This window comes from Poecile atricapillus, chromosome 2 (genome assembly GCF_030490865.1).
Source record: "Poecile atricapillus isolate bPoeAtr1 chromosome 2, bPoeAtr1.hap1, whole genome shotgun sequence".
In the NCBI taxonomy this organism is placed as follows: domain Eukaryota; kingdom Metazoa; phylum Chordata; class Aves; order Passeriformes; family Paridae; genus Poecile; species Poecile atricapillus.
Genome location: NC_081250.1, coordinates 135367500 through 135389050, shown reverse-complemented (window position 1 = coordinate 135389050; position 21551 = coordinate 135367500). Strand labels below are relative to the sequence as shown.

At 39.1% G+C, this 21551-nt stretch overlaps 1 protein-coding gene across 7 annotated transcripts in view; it reads right to left on the bottom strand.

Moving 5' to 3' along the window:
* The window catches only part of OXR1 (oxidation resistance 1), a 260352-nt gene that overhangs the window by 53211 nt on the left and 185590 nt on the right, over window positions 1–21551 (bottom strand). For 5 of the 7 annotated variants that reach the window (XM_058833205.1, XM_058833202.1, XM_058833199.1 and 2 more), the window contains 3 exons: window positions 8056–8138; window positions 2285–2392; window positions 1206–1325 (listed from right to left, as the gene is read on the bottom strand). In XM_058833205.1, coding sequence (XP_058689188.1) covers window positions 1206–1325; window positions 2285–2392; window positions 8056–8138 — 311 coding nt within the window. Of the gene's footprint in view, window positions 1–1205; window positions 1326–2284; window positions 2393–8055; window positions 8139–20473; window positions 20700–21551 lie in introns of those variants that run through there. The other 2 variants (XM_058833204.1, XM_058833208.1) reach the window with 2 other exon arrangements.

Here is a 21551-nt window from a genome sequence, read left to right as displayed (position 1 = left end):
CAACTTCTCACAACATATGTTACATGGGTAGGTCCTTCTGAGACTGATATAGATACAAGATACATGATACAAAAATGTATTCTTGCAGGCGAGTCTGTTTACTGTGCTATACCACCCTCAGTTTGCCATCAAACATAAAAGAAATTATTCAGCACAAATTACAGTAGATATAAGAACTGGCATACTAAGAGAAAAGGTAACACAGCAAAAGCAAATGGTAATTTTCAGTAGAAGGGCCATCATAGACTTTGTAAAACAGCTTGGGAACCTGTTCAGCAGCAAAGCAAAACCTCTATATTTAAACTCTTCTGGACCAAGTCATGTGAGCAAAGAAGTAAATGCTTTAAGTTTCAAACCCTCCTAAACTTTGAGCACACAGAGTCCTGAAATAGATGTTTGACAGCTTGACTGAGTACTGTCAAAATATGCTACCACGAAAATTTCTTATTTGAGAGGAAAAGATAATAACTGGGAAAAGAACAGTGGTGATGCATGAAGAAGCATCCCAATAAGATCACAGTTGCAAAAACTGCAGAGAAGCTCAAGCTCAAATACTGAGTCTTTCTGGTTGGACTGCTCTCTATGGAATGCTGCTGACTGGAAAGACATGCTTCTACATGCTCCTACCCAAAAAATCTACATCTGAGCTGAATTACAGCACAACGTGGATGGCTAAACATTCTTAGCATTTTGGAAGTCTACAGATCTGGAACTGCTGAATAAAAGTCAGCTACAATTAATTCTGTATTAGTCTTACTACCAAAAGCCCCTTTTTTAAACTTCAATTTGCAAAATGAAACTAGAGACTTTCTCACACCTCTACAGCAAGCAGGGGGAACCTAAGCATTTCTGTCAATACATCTTTTCTACAAAAACTGTCAATAAGATTAAAGACAAATGTTTAACAAGCTTTGAAATGTAGAAATACAGAAATGCAACAGTAACTAATTTCAGATTTCAGAGTGCAATGACAGTATTTTGCTACAAGTAATTTGCCTTCAAATCAGTTTTCACATTGAAAACTGTAATTTACGAAGACTAAAATCTTGTATTTACTTTTAAAGAGGAACTATTTTACTTTCAACTCCAAGTGTTGTTTAATACTTTCTCCCCAAAACAAAAGGATAGTTTAAGAAGAAAGCATAGCATCTGTAACATTTAACTTGTAAGGGAAAATTAATTTTAAGGACAATAGGTATACCTACATTTACTGTAGCCTTGTCAAGCTCTGCTTCGGAAGATGTAGGTGATAGGGGACTTACAGGACTTAGAGAGGGGGAGCTGTCCACACTAGAAATGTAGTCTGGGTCAGGAACATACAAAATCTATAAAGAAGATATAATGTAGTTAGAAGTTAGTTATGCTTTCAGATTTACTTTAGATTTCCCACCAGCTAAGGTATATTCACTACGCCTTCTCAAAATAAGCTCCACAAAACCATTCCTGCTCCCATTGCTTTTCAAAGAATTATGAGCTGAGGAAAGAAACAATACTATACAGAGTACTTGAACTTTTAGCATTTCAAGTTCTTAAATGCTATATTAATATAATTTTGATTTTCAGTCACAATAACAGAGGTTCAGATAGAAAGCATTAAAAGTAAATAGCATTGCAGAAATAAGAGTGTCCAAGGAAAGACATGTCCAATGATTTCTCTTGCTATGACTCTACTATTTGAGCAATGAGGAAACAGACTCACTGAATATATTAAAAAAATTTCAAATGAAGGTATTCATACCTTTAATACATTATTTCAGCAATGTTAGGCATTCAATCTACCTAGAAAAAGCTCTGCAGCAATCAAAAATTAACACAGAACTTTATCAAATAAAGGGCAAATATCAAATGGCTGATACCACTGTTGATCTATCACTTGTTTCCAGGCCTGGCTTTCAAGGAGAAGTGAAAATTGAAGGCAAAAAATACAGTCATGGAATGTTGTTTGTAAGCAGTACCCTGAATGTGTCTGCTGAGCTAGAGTTGGTAAACAGCCTGCTATATTTGCAAAGCGACAATTCAGCTTGGATCTAAGTGTTATTATTGTACCATTAAGTATATCTAGTTTTAAAAGTCCTCTGATCTTAAGTAAGGGACAGAGGTAGTCTCCTTACACGTTTCCTTTTAGGCAGTTATTTAATAGGCACAAGTAATAGACTAGAGAAAAAAGAAAAGTTCTTTTACAGAGCCAATAGTAAGAGAAGTATTTTAGCACTCTGGTAGGAATGAGAAATATAGTAAAAGAGGACTTTGTTGGATAAGCAACATATATATAGTGTAATAGTACCTGTCCAGGAACGACTGCTCTGGAGAAAAGCTTATTTAATTGAACCAGTTCATTGGGTGTTGTATCAAATTTCAAGGCAATACTGTTTAAAGTGTCTCTTGATTCCACCTGTATCAGTTGGGAAAAAACAAACAAACAAAACAAACCTGTAAGCAGTTAATTTAAATAAAATAGTGGCTTACATATTTCATGTGTCAATTTACCAAGATTCTGATGAACTTTAACTCTTCACTTTTTATGACTGCCCACCCCCCAAAAAAACAACCAAGACACCACAAAAAACATACCTACCCCTAAATATTAGTCTATTACAACCCCAGGTAAAAGCACATGCCTTCCCACTATGTTTCCTTAAGTATGAGTCACACAGTTTGATCTGCAGGCTCAGCTATTAAACCAGAACTTCTGGTCTACATATTCACTGCTGGTTACCAGCGGGCAATACACCACTGGCTGGGTTCACAGAATGATTCATTCCCACTCTTCAACTGCTTCTCTCCACTCTTCACCTACAGCAAATCTGAAGAGTTCTCTCTATAAATATAAACATACCCTCTTACTATTGAAATAAACTTCTGTTAGAGCCTGACTTTCAAGTAAAATCCATCACTGAGAAAATGCAAAAATGCTGAAGCAAAGCAGGTCAACTACTATGACAGCAGATGGAGCATAAGCATTTTGAGTAAGTGATTCCCAACTAAGGAAAGGATTTTTTTCAAGCTCAGATTCTGACCTCCATCTCCCAAAGCATATGCAAAATGAGCTACCAGAAGAAAGCAAAAGGACAAAAAGTTTTATACAGAAAGACTATTTCAGAATAAAGAATTCATAGCCTTATGAATAATGGTGAGACAAGGAAACAAACAACAAAATGTTTACTACATAATGGCACAAGGCTTCATAAACACTGTACCAGGACAAATAGATTTTATCAGTTAAGATGAAACTATATAAGCAAAGATACATTTGCAGCTAAATGTAAGTAGAGAATTCTCTTCCATAAAATTTTGTAAAGGTGCACTTGTTAACTGAGATTCACTAGCAAAAAGATATAAGCATTGCCAAAGAAAAGGCAACTAGTTTTTTTTAATATAGTATTAGAAACCTATTATGAGAATTTTTTATACAGGAAGCCAATAAGCTAAACAAAGCAGCAAATATCTCTCTACGCTAGTATTTCCAGTATGGAAGACTGTATTGCAGTAGCTCTCAGTCATTCAATACTGTATGACCACAGACATACAAAAAATGCTTTCATATACCATGTTTAACTGGTACTAAAGCAGAAATCAAAACAGGACTGTAACGAGACCAGATATGTACTATATGCTTCACAGACCATAAAACTAACTGCCAAATCATTGAACAGTAAGGTTTCCATCAGAAGCTCTACATAAAGTTTGCTAAAATAAACTGTAAAGTGAAATTCAAAAGTTTTGCCTAAGTTTGGTCTGACATAAACGTTGAAAGACAGCAGTCAGCTGCTAGGTAAATATTTCTTACATATCACTTATTGATAGAATGAAATGAGATTTTAGACTAACTTATGATATTACAAAAAAAAAAAAAAAGCATTCAAACCATAAAGCTTAAGCCCTTTTTAGAGTGCATTCACTCTTTACAGCCTTCTGAAATAAAGACATCTTGTGAGAGAGCTTGGCAGCTAAAGGGTTTGTTTCACTCATGATAAACACAATGCCAAGTAGAAGCTTCCTTTTTGTTTGGCTGTGAGGTTTGCACAGGCAAATTTCCACACTATGTGGGACTTCAGGGACCAGCAGTTTTTCTCAAAACAAAGACAACTGCTCACATAGAGACTTCCTGAAGTATCTTCTTTGATTCAAAGGCCTATTTTCCAGTTCTCAGGCCCTCTACTATTCTAAAAAGTAGAATCTGAACAACCAAACTCTCAAATAATAACTCTGTAGAAAAACACAGAACTAACAAGATTTGAATAGCGCCACCACATACTGTGGATTCCCAGCTTTTCCCCTATCAATTCACTACTATAAGAGAAAGCAAGAAGTTATTCCTTCTCTCTCAGAAAATAAACTTTCTATACATTGATGTAGCTACTTAATGCTATTCTGAATGTTAAAAATCTTATATAAATATTTGAATATTATTTCTTCATTGAGAATACACCCATGTTTCCTAGGTGTGCTCATGTACAACTGCAGACAGAACTTCAGTCACCACTATCTCTGGTTCAAACTACCTTCATTTCCCTCAGATCAACAGCTGGCAAAGTTATGTAAAATTTTTATTTTAAAACAAGTTCTCTACTGGCATTTTAATGAACTTTACTGTTACTGCATCTCAACAGTCAGAATTCACTCATTCCTCCATTAAAAATTAAACATCAAATACATAATGCATCAGAGTGCAGTAATACTTATTTTTTCATTTCAGCACTAGATGTCCGAGAGCCAGAAAACAATCAAACAATAGTTTAGGGGCATTAAAATAAACTAACAAAATTAAACAGATGGGAAGACTAAAAAAAAACGGTGAGAACAACAGGGAGCAAACACAACTTTGGCACTGTACCCAAGCCTTTAGAAATACCAATTATGACTATATTAACTAATTGTAATATAATATGCAACATCAGTAAAACAAATGTAAATATCATAAAGCCAACTTCAAAAATAATTACCAAGAGACAATAGATGAAGTAACATCACCATTATGATCTACATTTCTAATATTCCCCAAAGCAGGTTAAAAGATTATGACAATGGCATGCTCAAAGAAAAGTGGCAGCCAAAAAAGAACAAACTCCTTGGGCTTGAAATGGAAGAGCCAAGGAAAAAAAAAAAAAAATCACCAAAAACTCCTAACTGTGTAGCTTTCTAAATAGCATGTAGAGGCTTACAACAGCAATAGAACTAGTGGCACCAGAAGAGAATCCTTAGCACTCTCTATATACAGGCTGAAAACTCAGTCATGAGGCTAGAATCTACTAATGGCCTCTGTGACCCTCAGGAATTGATACTGCACTCTTTCCATAACCTGGACAACATAATCTGTGTATTAAGTACTTATTCACTAGCTCAGGAAAGCACAGCCTTCAATCCCCAGAGAGATAAAGGGAAATCTTACATTAGAGCCTCCAATACTGATAAACCAGACCATCCATTTCAACTGCTCACCTGCAAACTTTTTTTTAAACAAAAATCAAACCAATCTGTAAATAATCATAATTATTTCTTTCTTCTCCCCAAAAGAAAGAGCAGCTAGAAGGCTTTCATTGAAGTCACAAGACTGCTAGCACACTACAGTCACTGGTGATCAGTAGGCCACACTGCTTGTGCTCCACTATTCACCTGTAGCTGGCTCTTCTGATACCTATAGGGAGGCACCAGTTGTGTTTGTACACACCAGTTGTGTTTTGTGATGGAACACAAAAGGCTGAAGGGGAAAACATATGGCTTGAGCAGCAACTGCAAATTCTGAAATAAGACAGTATCAACTTGCATCTTATATGCTGATTGACATAGAGAAAAGGATACTTTATTAAAAGATACCTGTTCACTGTCTAAGTAGGGTCAGCAAAAATGAACCAGTTTTTTCTGTAACTTTTACAGGCAGTTAAACTTACTTCCATTAATTAGTACCATATCTGTTGACATCACCTCTCTGCTGCTACAAACAGTACAGCAGGTTCAAGTTTTCATGCCTTGAGTATTTTAGATTAAAATCTTAAACATTAACTGCATTCTATCTTTAGCTTTAAAGAGAAAATTTGTTTTATTGTTTATTTATCTCATAGTAATTTTTGTTTCTAAAAAAACTCCGGTGTGAAGTCTGCTTCATATTGAAACCCCATAGCTTGCACAAGTGAGATGTCAACTCACTTCAGACTCCACAAATACAAATAAGACCTTCCCTCCTAAAACCACGTAGCCACTGGAAAAACTGAAGTATTAAAATATTATCTAAAAAAAGGTGAAAACCCCCACTAACTTAAGCAATGCTGGAAGGTCGGGGGAGTCTGGTTTCTGCCTTCCTACTCTACTGCTTCTCAAAGAAGCAACACATGCAGGTATACAAATACATGTGTGTGTACACATGTGTCATCACTGTGACAGGAAGCAAGACTAAGTCAGAAACCAGACACAAGTGTACCTCTTCACACAAAGTAATAAATAACAACAGTAGCAAATTACCACAATGGCTACCAGACCTCTCTTACAGTGAGCATAAGCTCACATCCTAAAGGTTACTTCTGTGCATTTTATAAAAATATACGCCTACAATATTAACCAAACGTGATGCTACTCAAGTGCTTCATGAGTGAAACTTACAGAAAGATCTGACAGAATACAGTATTTGTGAAGCTGAAATGCACCATGTTCCATAAATGCAACAGGCTCCTTTAGAAGGTGGACTAAGTTTAATGACAAAAAGCCTTTGATTCCTGTGAATCATCTTTTTGACTCACAAGGAAGTGATGCATACTTCAGTATGTATTAAGAAAGCTATTTTTGGATCTAAAACCCCACCTACTGGAACACAAAAACCTGCAGAAGTACATGACAACTTGCCACAAACACACACCAAGTTAAAAAAAGGAAAGCTCGTTGTTTTACTTTGCCTGGAATGTTATGTACCAAAGTAAAAGCATTCACATGGCGGCAAGAGCCATATTATGGGATTTACTGAGTATGATGCCAGTAATACAGAGCTTACACCTGACCATTTTTTCCAGGTATTTCAGACCAAATGGGGTTAATATAACATCAACAACAGCCACATTAACATTCTTCAACTGCTAGAACCTAAGCAGCAAGGATTTCTGTTTTGAATTTCAACTTCAGGGAAGTCTCTAGAGCAGGCTAGAATCATATTCAGATTCCAATAAAAGCCATGCTAATGAAATGCTCCTTGTTCCAATACACACATACTCAGTCTCTCCAAAAGACTATCACAGCCTTCTCAGTACTTAAGCAATTATCACAGCTTGGCTTAACATAACAAGAGTTAAGTCTTCCCCGTATCTCTTATTCCTGGAGTAAGAGAACACCAAGAGGTCAATTAAAGACTATTCATAAAGAAGTTCTCATTTTTATTTCTCATGTCCAGCTTCCAAAGCATTCAAAGATAACTGTGGCAGACTTTCCTTATTTCAACATCAACTCTATAAGCATTATTTATAGGCTTAATTATATTTTCAGTACATAATACAAGACAGATACTTCTCACTTCTGTTTCCCTTAGTAACCACAAATGTGAAAGCTGACTGCAGCACAGTTTGAGGGTCATTTCAAGAACAGAACAGGGAGAGAAAGGCTCCATTTTCAGATTCTGATGCAGAAACATAGTTTTACAGTAAAAGGCACAGATCTACAGCAATTATTAGAGGAATACCAGGAAGTCAGTATCAAGATACAGCTTCCCTTCCCAACTTTATTCTGTTATTTCCCCTGACAGCAACAGTTTATTAATAATGCTGAAAGCAGAGAACTTGCACATAATTATATAACTATTGTTATTTGTTTACAACTAGTTACCTAAAAGTGAACCAGTCAACAGTTTGATTAGCTTGGGATTTCTAAGGGGAAAAAAAAAACACTGAAAGGGAAAAAAACAGCATTAGTACTACCAGCTAATTCCCTGATTTAATTTCTGTCAAACTAAACTATCAGATACACAGAATTCTAACATTAAAGGGAATACACATTACAGTTTTGCTTCTATTTTGTAATGCAACTTTTTAGCCTGTACTTGATTTGCAGTAACATTCTAACAATAAAGCAGTAACTTACAGAATATTCAAGAGTCCCTCTAGGTTTTTGGAAAGACATTCGTCGCCCATCTTTCTTGTCTGGGGTCTTCTTCTGGCCAGCGTCTGAAAAAAATTGAGGCAATGCGTGTGTTAAATTCATTTTCCTCTCTCAGTACTGTCACAGGCTGCTGACTACAGCCCCGTGGGCAGACATCTAATCCACCAGTTACACAGCTTACTCCTGCTGATTTCAACAGACACCAGCTGCTAAAATAGGGACTTCACTCCTCTGCAATGCTCTAAGAATTTGACCAATACAAACAACTGATAACTGGAAACCAACTAACTGCAGAAGTACTTGCTGCTACCCAGGAAGCAATTAATTAAGACTAAATAGGACACTGACCCCATCAGGCAAGCAACATTTCTGGAATTGCTGTGTTTAATTGATTTTGTATCATTTCCAGTCTACTTTCATCTGAGAGGAGATGCTCTAGAGTCCCTGTATGTTTGATCTAATCACTGGAGATTTTTTTGTCACTGTTTGATAAATACAGAGTATTTAAAGTTTTTTAATAAAGAGCATTAGTACTAAATTCATAATTATCCTGTCTGTAGCAAATATTTAGAGCTAGTAAATAAACACTAAAGATTCTACATAAATAATACAAATTAAGAACTGTTCTTTTTATTGGGGCACTGTATTTTGATGACCTGTTCCACAGGCCAAGCAAACAACCATTTGCAACTACACTATACTCAATTATTTTATACTAACTGGCTTGGTATTTATGATAATCACGATGCACGTGTAGTCATACGGTTCAACAGAAAGCACATATATCTCTAGAAAAGTGAGCTATTTAATACCTGCATCTATACATACACGGAATTTTTAGATGAATCTCCTCCACCACATGGCCTCCACATTCAACAATCAAATATCCGCTATTGAGGAGCCCAAAATACTTATGTGAATGAGACATTAAGTTTTCATGTTACAGTCAGATTAGTTATACTCCCATTTTGATATATTCATTTTTTTTACCATAAATTATTCAAGTATTTCAAGCCAAATTGAATAGAAGCAAGAAATCTTATAAAACACATTTTTAAAAAATACTTTAGCTTGGCTGCATTGCGAATAGAAAAATTAGTGTAATCCATTTAAGCCTCACCGGAAGTACTAAAAAAACACTGCTATAAACCAACAGCATCTTTAGTGCACTATTAGATTTAATTAGTATCATGACTCCAACACTGGAAAAGAGACCAGACAAGTATTGGCATAACTTTCATACACCCATGCCCAAATTTCTACATGGATAGCCAAAACTATCAAGATATAGAGGGCAGGGAAATTACAATGTAAATTACACAGCAAATTCTGCCAAAGAGGAAGAAAAAAATGAAATCTTGAAAAATAACCTCACAAGAAACCTACCTCAGAAATATCTTACATTGGCTATATAGGACAAGCTGCACAGGACATCAAGGTAGTGATTTCTATCAGACCCAACATAAATAATCTCCTGTGATTCTCTTTATATAAATAAAACAAGGATATAAACTTTGATCTAATTCAGCCTTATATATATATACCGAAAAAAGCTTGAGGAAGAATGCACCCATACCTAAAATTGATCTATAGATGGTATTAATTATGGTAAGTTTTTATAACTATGACATTCATGACTAAGCCCACTTTTAAAAAGTTTCTAGCAATTCTAAAAACCTATACACTATTTCTGCACACTGATTTCTTCATTCAATACAATAAAAGTTACTTATTCCTTTATTTACTAATAGCAGATTTTCAAAACTTATCTAGATGAAGCATTCATTTCTGATTATATTCATAGTGTTTAAACATAGTACAAATGTCTCTGAGGGAAATGAAGCCAAATCAGTAACAATAAAATGCACTAGAAGTTTGTGTGTAGACTTAGCAGCAGCCAACATTCTCCTCATCTAGGTCAAATATTTTGTTACTAAAGTTTTTTCTGACCTTGCAGCACAACAGGTACCTCCTCAGCAAGGTACAGAAAGCCTAACAATTGCTTGACTGTAGCTGTTCCAAATTTTTCAGCCCTTATCAAAACTTTGCCAATAGCCTTATCATTTTCTTTCAAGAGCAGTGTGGGTCAAACAACCCTAAGAAAAAGGCCAAGGATGCAACTGAAAATAGAGTGATCTCATCCAGGATCCCATACATGCCTTATATAATTATATCTATATAATTATATATATTAATCTATACAGATTAATAATAATCTATAAAGGGAGAACCCTTATTGCAGAACAAGATGTCTTCTTTCCCTCCTCCCCCTGCATTAGATGCCCCCCCATACTACAAATATATATACACACACCTCAGGTGTATATAGCCTAATGTAGTTTGCGAATTTTTTTCCTCAACACCAAATTTAACTTTCTTTTTTCTTCTTACTGGTTCAAGTGTCTGCAGAGCTTGCAGACAGGTGCCACTCAAGAGGTCAAGATAAATTATCTTCTCCCTCTCCAGTAATCGAGCAGCAGAATGAAGTCTTGCACAAATACTTGCAAGACTGTTCCTTATGCCAGAAATAAAAATGGGAAACTCTTTGATCTTCACAGCAGAAGGACCTGCTGCTTTAGACTTCAAACCACAGAATCATTATAACATATCCAGAGTTGGAAGGGACTCAGAAGGATCACCACATCAAGCTCCTGGTCATGCCCAGGACAACACCAAGCATCACATCATGTGCCTGAGTATTACCCAAACTGTGGCAGTCTTGGTCCTGCAACCACTTCCCTGGGGAGACTGTTCCAGTGCCCAGTCATTCTCAGATTGAGGAAGCTTTTCTTAATATCCAGCCTAAATCTCCCTTGACATGGCCTCATGCTGTTCTCTCGGGCCCCATCACTAGTCAGAGAGACCAGCGACAGTCCCTCCCACCTTCCTTCTTGAGGAACCTGTAGATCATCATGAGGTCTCCTCTTCTGCAAACTGGATGGATCAAGTGACCTCAGCCACTTCTTGTATGGTTTCCATTCTAAGCCCTTCACCATCTTCAGAGATTTGAGAGAACTTTAGCAACTTCAGGAAAGTAAGATCAAACAGAGGGTAGGGATGAGCAAGGCAGGTCCCTGTTGAAAGCTCCTTGTAGGAAAGTCAGGAGAACTCCTACCACAAGTTTTCCAGAAGCTTATCATCTGCAGGGTTTTTTGATGTCCTCTCCTCCCATACCTAAGGCAGCAAATCATACTCTTCCCATCAGTGCCCACTTCTATTCCTTCAGTCTGTGAAGGCATTACCTCCCCCTCACTATATGGGTACAGGATTCAAGTGTTTCATAACCTGACACGATGTAAATCTCCTGAGTCAACAAGAGATGGAGGCAGGCAACACAGAGCTCCGTGTGCTGACTACCCAGCTGGCCAAGCTATCCAAATCCACACCTCTGCCCACAGCCCAAGTGCTCGAGCTGTCTGCTCATACAGAACACATCAATTTTGACCTAACCTCTCAGAAACAAAACTAGGATGTATTTCAGCTGTGAAAATAGGTCAGAGTAGTAGAAACATGAATTCAACCTCCCTGATGACACACTACAAAGCCTCTATCTCTCACTAAATGAACAGGCTATTAATTTTTGAGGGCAAAGTAAATGCATCTTTCAGCCATGCCAGTGCCCCTAGTATTCTAGGAAGCACATGCAAGCAGAAACAACTGCCAGCATAGAATGCAGTAGTCTGAAAAGTCCTCAGACCAAACAAGAGTCACTCTGAGGCTTTCATTTTACTTATTTTCCAGGTAACTGTTGCACAGGTACTCATTTTATTAGGTTACACACAACCACTACTTCATCTGCCAGCAGCAAGCCAGTGATGCTCTCAGACCACACCAAGAAAAATGTGACACCACTGACCATACTAAACACAACCTCAAGAGTCAAGTAACTTGTTTAACACAGGATCTACAGTGCTATGTTATCAGTTATATGTTATGAGTTCTTAGCTGTGCTGTTTTAGACAGAAAGAGGACTTTTTATTACATCAGGATTTATGTTTTAATTCTCAACTACCTTTTCACAGGACTGGGCAGGCCTCCACAACAGTTTGAAATGCTGATGTGAAGAAGTGCATACCAGATCCTCAAATGACAAGGAAATATTTCAGCTAGGATTTAAAAGACTAGAACTGGAAAGATGCAGAACGCAGTGTTCAAAATGAATGCACCTTCTCAGAATCTTGAGGTTAAATGACTGTAGCATAAGAATGATTACATACTATCATCCAGCACAAAAAGGAGGACTTACTGTTCCAACATACTTACACAAGATAGGAAAAGGAAGATGTTTTAGGAAGATGTCAATAAGGCAGCTTTGACATTAAAATATGAACTAGTCAGTGGCATTCAAACTAAAGTCAAATGCCATCATTTAGAGCAGGGCTTCTATAAACTGCCTATACATGACCTATGTACCACTGAGTTTTGGTTGACTGAAAATATTCTTGTGGCACTGCTAGCTCAAATTATTATGACAAGAGTGACGTTTCTCATTTCTTAGTATCTCATCTGAGCTTAATTGTAGACCTTCAGTTTGCTGTTTACTGATGCTTTTAGCACATCCATTGGACTTCTGACACTAAGGGCTGGTAAAGTTAAGGATACAAGCTAAGAACTGCTTAGGAGGATCTTCAAGCTCTGTCTAGAGCGAAATGTATTCACTTTCCTTTACCCTTCTTGTCTGCACAATAAGATTAAATCTCAACTTGCAATATTTCTCAGCTGCTAGTCTATAATTTTCAATGCAACAAAAATAACAAAATCACTTTTTCCTGAGAAATAAATTGATAAACCAAACAAGTACCCTCTGAGAAAAAGGAAAGAAGCTGGACAAATCCACAATTATTGCAAATTGTTTTAAATTAACAAATGAGCTTATTATGATCAAAAAGGCAAGAAAAAGATTATTCATCCACTGCCCCACCCCCCAACAAGAACTGCACATTTGTGCGTCAGATTTACAGGTGTTTTAAAAAAAAGGAAAAGGCAGCAACTTTGTCAAATTCTTGTCTAGGACACAGTTTTTCACAGGATCTTAAACATACAGCACATGTGGGATAATGAATCAAAGTAAGAAAAGTAGTCTGAAATATTTTCAAATACAATTTTATTTAGGAGTACATGGAAACAACTCACTAATTGATAAAACAGGAAGCACAGATATTACATCTTTATTATATTAGTTCTGCTCAATAACAATTAGATCATTATAATCTATTTATAAAGAAACAAAAGAGATTTAAGTAGGAAATCTTTATATTCCATAAGACCTGGTGACCTGACTCTCTTAACAGCAGGGACTACATTTCAGTCAGCAACTGTCTCATTAACCCTTCTCTCCCTCTTGAAGTTAGATATGTTTCAATAATTACAGGAATATTATTTTCAGTTATCTTCCAATGTCTTAGGAACCAGAAACAGAGGCTCTAACAGTAGCCTACAAGATATTTGTAGTCTGCAGCTTTTTTAGCCAAAATAGTAGGTTTCCAGACCAATGCAATATCATAATGCCTCCTTTAGTCTCTTGCTAAGCAACTGCTATTTATTCTGTGATTCAGTCCTTCCAAGTCATGCTCTCGAAACTCTTGATCCTTATCAATGCTCTTCACATGATGCTTTTGTTCACATTTTTCTCAAGCAAACCCCCAAGCTCAATGAATCTTAAACCTTGCTAATGTTGCATTATCACTTCAAACACATCAAAATAGCTTTTTCCTGCAACATAGATACAGCATCAATCCAAGTTAATTTTGTGATCCCCCATCACACAACATTGTCCTATCCAGTCAGATGCATAGCATGTAGGCAGAAATAATTAAATTTATGATTTCAGGAATAAAAACAATCAAAGGGAAACAAACTTAGGACACTTCTCCAAAGGGTTAGGAGACAAAGTCAGCTCTGTGCATGACACTCCTGGTATGCGCATCACATGGGCTTTCTTCTAAAATAAGATTTCACATTCAAAGTAAACAGTGAACAGAGCAGTTGTACAGCTTTACCAAATTTTCAGATTATGCCACATTATGTGTTAACCAACAGTAAGCTTCCCTTCCTGTTCCATTTGCAATATACATGTATACACTTTAATACATTAGAAACTACCCAACTCCAATCTCCACCTTCTATACAATCTCTCTGCAGTCCAAATACATCTTTTAAAGGAAACTTGCAAAAATCTTGTCTGTACTATTGATGCAGCAAGTCAACTTTTCCAATAAAAACTCTCCACCTCTTTCAGATATTTAAGCCCATTTAGTTGTACATACTCAAGCCTACAAAATACCACATCAGGAGTTTGATCATCCAGCTGCAATATCAAGTTACATCCTTCCAAATCTTCCAAGAATTTACACTTTGCTTTATCACACTAAAGCCCATGATACCTATACTTTCTAAGAGTTCAAAGTTAGCTTATCCTGCTGACTTGTACACTACAACTGCTCTGTTCACATGCAAAGGGACCTACTGTGGATGTGGAGTCATTCACAGAGCCTCAGCAAGCATCTCACTGTATAAGTTTCTTGCATTAGGTTTGCAGATAAAGTGGGGGGGACCAGTCAACATAAATGATGGCAGGGCTGCCATTCAGCAGGACCTGGACAGGCTGGGGAGCAAGCTGAAAGGAACCTTATGGAATTCAGTAGGACAAGAGTCTTCTGCACAGGAAGGACTGATGGCACTGCTCAGCCAAGGAGCACCTCTGCTGAAAAAAATACCCCAAGGGTCTTGGTAGGTAGGAGACAAAACAGGAGCCAGAAGCATGACCTGGAAACAAAGGGGCCAACAGCATGCTCAGCTGTATTACTGTGAGCACTGAGAACACCTATTATCCTTGTACTCTGACTGCTTTTGGAATACTGGCTCTAGTGACCCTGTCCCCATTCAATACAAGGAAGGCACAGATAAACAAAACTACTTCAGTGAAGGGACACCAAGGTAGTCGGGGACTGTGAGAAGAGGCCAGGAAAACTGAGCCTCTCCAGTCTGAAGCAGAGGTGGTTTTGAAGGACTATAACAGCTTTCCCAGAGGCATCAAGATGACACAGCCAGTCTCTTCAGTGACATATAGAAGGAGAACAAAACGTAACAGACAAAGAAGAAACAAAAGCTCTTCTGAGTAGACAGAAGGCAAAAAAAACCAAACTATTTGACCAGTGCAGCTGTGCAGTTTCCTTCTCTGGAAATTTCCAAACCAGAATAAAGCACTGAGAAACCTAGCCTGAAGTTGTCATCTTCCCTACTCTAGCAGGGCTAAACAATCTTACTTACAATTTGAGTTATCTGCAACTAAGTTTCCTTCCATTTTTCTGGCAGGCAATACAGATACATACCGCCACCCCACCAAACCAAGACAGAGGGAGATTTACACATATAACACAAGGTGTGTTGCTTGCTGATGAAAACTATTATTCATACATGTAGTCACCTGAAGTGCTGCCATGAGTGTGCAGGTTCTCAATATAATGTCACCTTCTGAACTGTTTGAATGTTAGAAATGGAAAATCACCAGAAAAATTAAGATAAAAACACAACCAACATGACACATTAAAACAAAAATGCAATACAGTCAAAGGATACCAGAAAAAAAAAAATTAGTTTCAGTCATTTGCTAGATTAGTTTATAACTAAACTTCAGTTAAACATTTGATACATCAGAATCCTGCTGAAAAGCAAAATCTGAGTAAAGAATTGTGAAATATGTAAAAAAAAATCAGTAAAGAGGCGAGAGAAATAGAAATCAGGAGAATGGAGTGGTATATTAATGAGATCCCAATGGAGAAGTTTTAACACAGTTAAATTGCACATCAGCAGAAAAATTCAAAAGGACAATCTTTTGTTTACCTAGCAAAGGCTAGGTAAAAGGAAACACAATGAATTCTGAAGTTCCAAAGCTTGGAGGAATAAAAGCAGAGAAAGATGCAATAGTACAAAGCAGAACCTGAAGTAAGAGATCATTTAACATCACATGCACCAAGGGAATACTCAAGAAATCCTATACACTAGTAGCACAGAAGTCTGAAGAAGAGCTTGTGCATACATTAACATATCACAAGATGACTGAGTCACCAGCCTGATACATTCCAAGATCACATTTGCTTCTTATGCCTGTACCAACTGAATTATTTTCAGACATGAAAGCCAAGCATTAGCGTCTTTGTAAAGGGTGTTGGTACATTTCATATGTGCTTCATCCGGAACAGTGTGTACAAGAAAACTCACAGAAGTGCGTCTCCCCAGTTTGAATCCTCTTTCCTACTTTATCATACACCTGGTAATTTCTTAAAAATGAGGTACTGAATAAAGATGGAAGGAGAAGATAACCTGCCTTATTCTTACATTTGCTTTATTCTAAGACAGAGTTTTAGAAAGAAAGATACTAACTTTTACAGCAGGACTTGAGAAATGTATTATAAGTTGGCACTGCACATTAATCTTTGTAATGTACTGCTGCTACCTTGTCCATAGTACAGAGGACTGACAAGCCACACAGTTTACTGGATATACTGTGTATGGTAACCTTACCAATCAAGACTCCAAAGCTGGTATGAAAGAAATGCAAATAAGCCCGCAGGCCATATGGTTCAGAACTGAACAATCAAGTTGAACCTGAGGGAGAAAAACAACAACAACGAAAGTTTCAATAGACGGCAGCAAGAAGACTTCCCTAACAGACTGGTTGAGAGAAGTCTCTGAATCACTGATTTTTATTTAGCTTCTGTCTTTAACAAGAGACACACTACAGGAAGTCAGCACTACCTGTGAAGTGTACCTTCTCTCTCCATGAAACGACCACAGAGAGAAGTGAGGTGAAAATATCTCGAAGGGAAGAAGCATAAGACTCCATGTATGGTAGTATATCCTCACAGAATCAAAGGGTTATCCAGAAGAGAAGCCATTTGAATGCATTTACTCCAGCCTCCAGTAAGAAGTAGAATTTTTGTCATCATCAAATTGGGGCAGTTTAAAGCTGTCCCAGTGATGGACCACTCTGTGTGAAGCTTTTTTTCTGTTGTCCAATTTGAACCTCCTAAGCTAAAACTCGTGGCTGCTGCTCCTCCTCGATCTCATAATTAGATTGCCTCTAAGTTGCCTTGGTCTCCCTCTGCATCACTAAAGGCAAGCTCCCTCTAGCCCTCTTCAGAGATCATATGCAATGGCTGGACCCTCTGTAGTTCCTGAGCAGCTATCCTTAACAGTGTTACACAAACCAAAGAGCACATTCAATGTAGAGCCTCAGCAGTGTGACAAAAAAACAAAACCATGTCCCTCACTGCTGGTCACACTCTCCTTACACAGCAAAGCAAACAGCAGACTGAACCATGGGATGTGCTGTTGGCTCATTTAAGTAAAAGGCTTGTATAGATGAGACTCAAATTAAACTGAACATTCAAGTTAATTCTGCAGAAAAAGATAATTCTTAATCACACATTCCCTAAAGCCTTGAGTTGAGTCTTAAAGCAACTAAAACCACATGCAACTTCAGCATGCTAACACCTACAGTACATAACAATAATCAAGAAAATGACACTGTTCTAGCTAGTTTCTAGATAAATCTAGGCTTGAATACATATATATTAGCTCTTCCTATAAATTATCAATAGATTTTATTTAGAAGTTATATTTTGAACCTTACAGGCAATTCTAAAAAAAGACTAACTTTGATATTGAGAGTCTCTTTAGTAAAGCCAGATGCTTTCTCTTGACTTTCTGATTATATTTGCATTTTTATTCTCCATCACAACCATTAAAAGACATAAAATCTTTATGGTTTTTTCACTGACTAGGCTGCTGACACAAACAGTGTAAACCGGATAAACAGGTTTACAGCCTCCTATGGCACTACTCAGTCTTCCAGCGCGCCCTTCCTCCCTCTTAAGAAATACTATAGACTGTTCTGCATGTATCCAAAGAAGTGATTTAAAGCACAACATTTGAATAGACTTGCCTCCCTGAAGTTAGAAATCTGATAGAAAAGCTGTTCAGCTGTTCAAAAAGACAAGCATGAAAACAGTAAAGGTAAAATTATTAGTATTACATTAATTAAATTTAAATACTTCATTGTAGAAGCTAATATTTTTTGTTTCAAAGTTGAAACATGGGTTTAAAGTAACTTATGAAGCGCTATTCTCTTAACAATATACAGTCACAAATGAACCATGCAAACCCCCCCCCCCAAAAAAAAAAATAAAAAAAAACCAAACTGAAACCCCTAAGAGGGGAAGAAAAACTACAGTAATAACTAGGCCTGGATCCAGAACACTCCAGAGACTAAGCATTTGGAGCATTTCAAATCTGCCATTAAGTCTTAAGCTAATGCCAGGGGACCCATCTCTAATTAAAACAGAGGTTAAATTGCAAATGAAGCATTGTAATCATTGTTACAGCTTCCACAGTACCCATTACCAGGGCACAGGTGGTTTGTGAAAGCCTGGAAAATGCTTGACAGAAGAATTCTATGGTCAGAAGAATTTGTTTCTGCCCCAAAATGATAGAAACCCTGTAAAGGGGAAGGCAGCCTGGGAAAGCCAAGGTCTACTTGCCTTGTGCAGTATGCCTTGCCTAGGTGAGGAAAAAGGCACATTAAAGTCCATATATGCAGAAACTCGCACTGCTTCTTAGAACCTGTCCTTAACACAAATTTTAAGCATTATGTTATGAAAGCATCTGAAAAAATAAATTTTCTGCTCGAAGCTGGAGGGAAAAAACCCTCAGAACATCACAATGCAGTCTAAGTTAACGCTTTCTCTCAGAAGAAGCGGAAAAATAGAGCCTTTCCCTCCAAGAAATCCAATGTATCTCAATGTATCGCAGGAGACACTTTATACTAACAGCTGAACATAAGAACTTGTAAAGAGATTAAAAGACCAGAAGACGCTAAAGCATTTTACTGCCAGTTTGGTTCCACAAGAGTGTAAGTAATCTCTGTCAAAAAGTCCTTAACTGTTTGCAGAGGCCTTATTCAAGGTACTTCATTTAACCACTGAAAAACAAGTTACTGTCTCTTTCTCTCCAGATGTATGTTGCAGGGAGGGATATGAAATAAATAGTGGCACTGTAAATACAGCCAGTTACCAATTATCCTTGCTGTGCAAGAAATGTGACCCAATGCACACAAGGAAACACCATCTACATCTGAGTGGATGCATGGGCATTCCTATTACCTTCCCTACTACACTGAGTAGCAGACCTAGTTTCCCTTCAAGGAAAACAACTATGTTACGCTTCCAAAATAACCTACAGTAACAAAGACACTTAATGCATTTTAGTATTTCATTTCAGTGGAGAGCTGACTTCAACCTCACCTAGAGACTATAACAAACATTCATTCATCCGCTTCACACAGAACCTCTCAAAATAGGGAAAAATATTAAAATATTTACTATTCATTGTATACTCCTCTTTATTACAAAGCACTTTCACAAACTTAACTTCACGTGCCTTTTTCTTTCCAAGCAATCATTAGATGATACTGCTCTTACTAGTTATGTCATGATATGATTTAACTCCTAACCACTAGCATTACCTCTCTAGAGTTGTCACTGTGTGCGCCCCTTCTGCATAAACAAGTGTGTGAGCATTTACTGACCAACCCTCCAGTTTTCATGGTATTTCTTGCCAATATAAGTGCTAACATCAGACAGATACTTACAATACCTATACCAACAGCATTATCAAGAAAAGGCGTGAAACAGCAGCCCTCTTACTCCCAGGCACAGGACAAGGAGTCACCTACTACTGTCTCCTGACTGACCTGTTCGGCCACTGAGCGGCAGAGGTACTGCTGCCCTTAGCATCACCGAGCCTACCTCCCAGTAACGCTGCCTGCTCCTCAGGAGCACCCGAGAGGCAGAAACAACCTCGTACACAAAGGGCATCTCAAATCGAGGAGCTTGTGCTCCAGGCGCTTTTCTACACCCTGGTCTGCAAAAATACCGGCAGGAGGAAGTTAGTAAAGGAAGTGTAGGAATTGTGCCGCGGAAATCAGGAAGACGTTCAGTCGGTTTTCTGCTGTTAGACGCACCCCCGGTGCAACCGCTCCGTGGCGCGGGCGGTGCCCAGTCCCGGCCCATGTGCCGGCCCTTCCCCGCCCGCCCTGCGCCCCCTTCCCCCTCTCGCCCTCTCCCGACTGCCGCTCGGAGCCGCCCCGGGAGCGGGGCACCAGCCGCTGTCGGTCTCCCTGACCGGCTCGGCTGCGAGCCCGGGACACGGCGGGGCCGCTCCCGCCTGAGAAGGGACCCTCTTCCCCTGCTGCTCCCGCTCGCTCTCGCTTCCCCCCGGAGCTCGCGCACTCCACGAAGGCTCGGAAGAGGCGAGGAGCCGAGCCCGCTGCCCGGGGAGCCCAGGCCGCCCGTTACCCCCCCGGCCGGCCCCGCGCCCTCGGCCCCATCCCCAGCGGTACCTGGCAGCCGCTTGGCGGGGCCCGGCTCCCCGCGGCTCCGGCCATCCTGGCAGCGGCCGTGGCGGAGGCCGCCGGGCACGGCGCCCCAGAGGCGGCTGGCGGTGCCGCGGAGCAGGCGGCCGCCCTTGCCGGTGAGGGCGGTCAGCGAGTCCATGGCGGCGCTACCGACCGGGGGGCGCCATGGCCGGGCCGGGACCCGCGCGTCGCCGGCCCGCGCCGCAACTTGGGCAAACTTTGGGGCGGCCCCGCCCCCTTTTAAAGGGGCCGCGCCGCCGCCGCGGGAGGGAGCGGGGACAGCCGGCGGGCGCTCTGTCACCGCGACACCCGCGACACCCGGACACCGCTTCCTTCTGGCCTCGGACAGGTGCACGGCCACCTGTACAGCTTTATGGACTCACCACGGCTCGGAGAGTCGGTTACGTTTCGTGGAAGCTCGGTGCTTTACAACCATGTGCTGCAACGCTTTCTATGAACTTTCAGCTTTCCTATCTCAGCATTCCCAAGCGCGGCTTTTTACACTGTAAGTGTAAAACAGCCGCGACACTGTGTGGTTTTGCTGTTCTGTTCTTGACCCTTCCGTCTGCCCGAGTGTCCCTGCCGCGGGATGCCAGCATCCCTGCCTGTGGCAGCCAGAGCAGTCCCGGTGCTCTCCTTGCAGTGTTTGCAACAGCCATACCCGGCTCAACCTTTGAACCGACTAGGTCACTTTTCCAGCAAAACTTACTAGCTATACACTTTTTCCTTTATTTTTTGAAAAAGACATTTGATTTGTGGTATTCATTTGTACCTTTGCATTCTTCATCCCCATAATTCCTGGAACTTTTCAAGTATTGAAAAAATAAAATTAATCGAAACATGATCCAACAGTTTCGCAGAAAAAAAAAAATACCATTGAATCTCATTATTAAGATCTGCCTTACAATGTGTTCTGCACTTATTGAGGCTGAAATAGCCATATAATGATATTTATACCTGTGCCATAAACCTTGAGAATGCAGAACTGTTAGCTAAGGTGCTTATATTCTAATATGAATATGACACAATTATATGCTGCATCTAGCTGCAAATGAAGGAATTG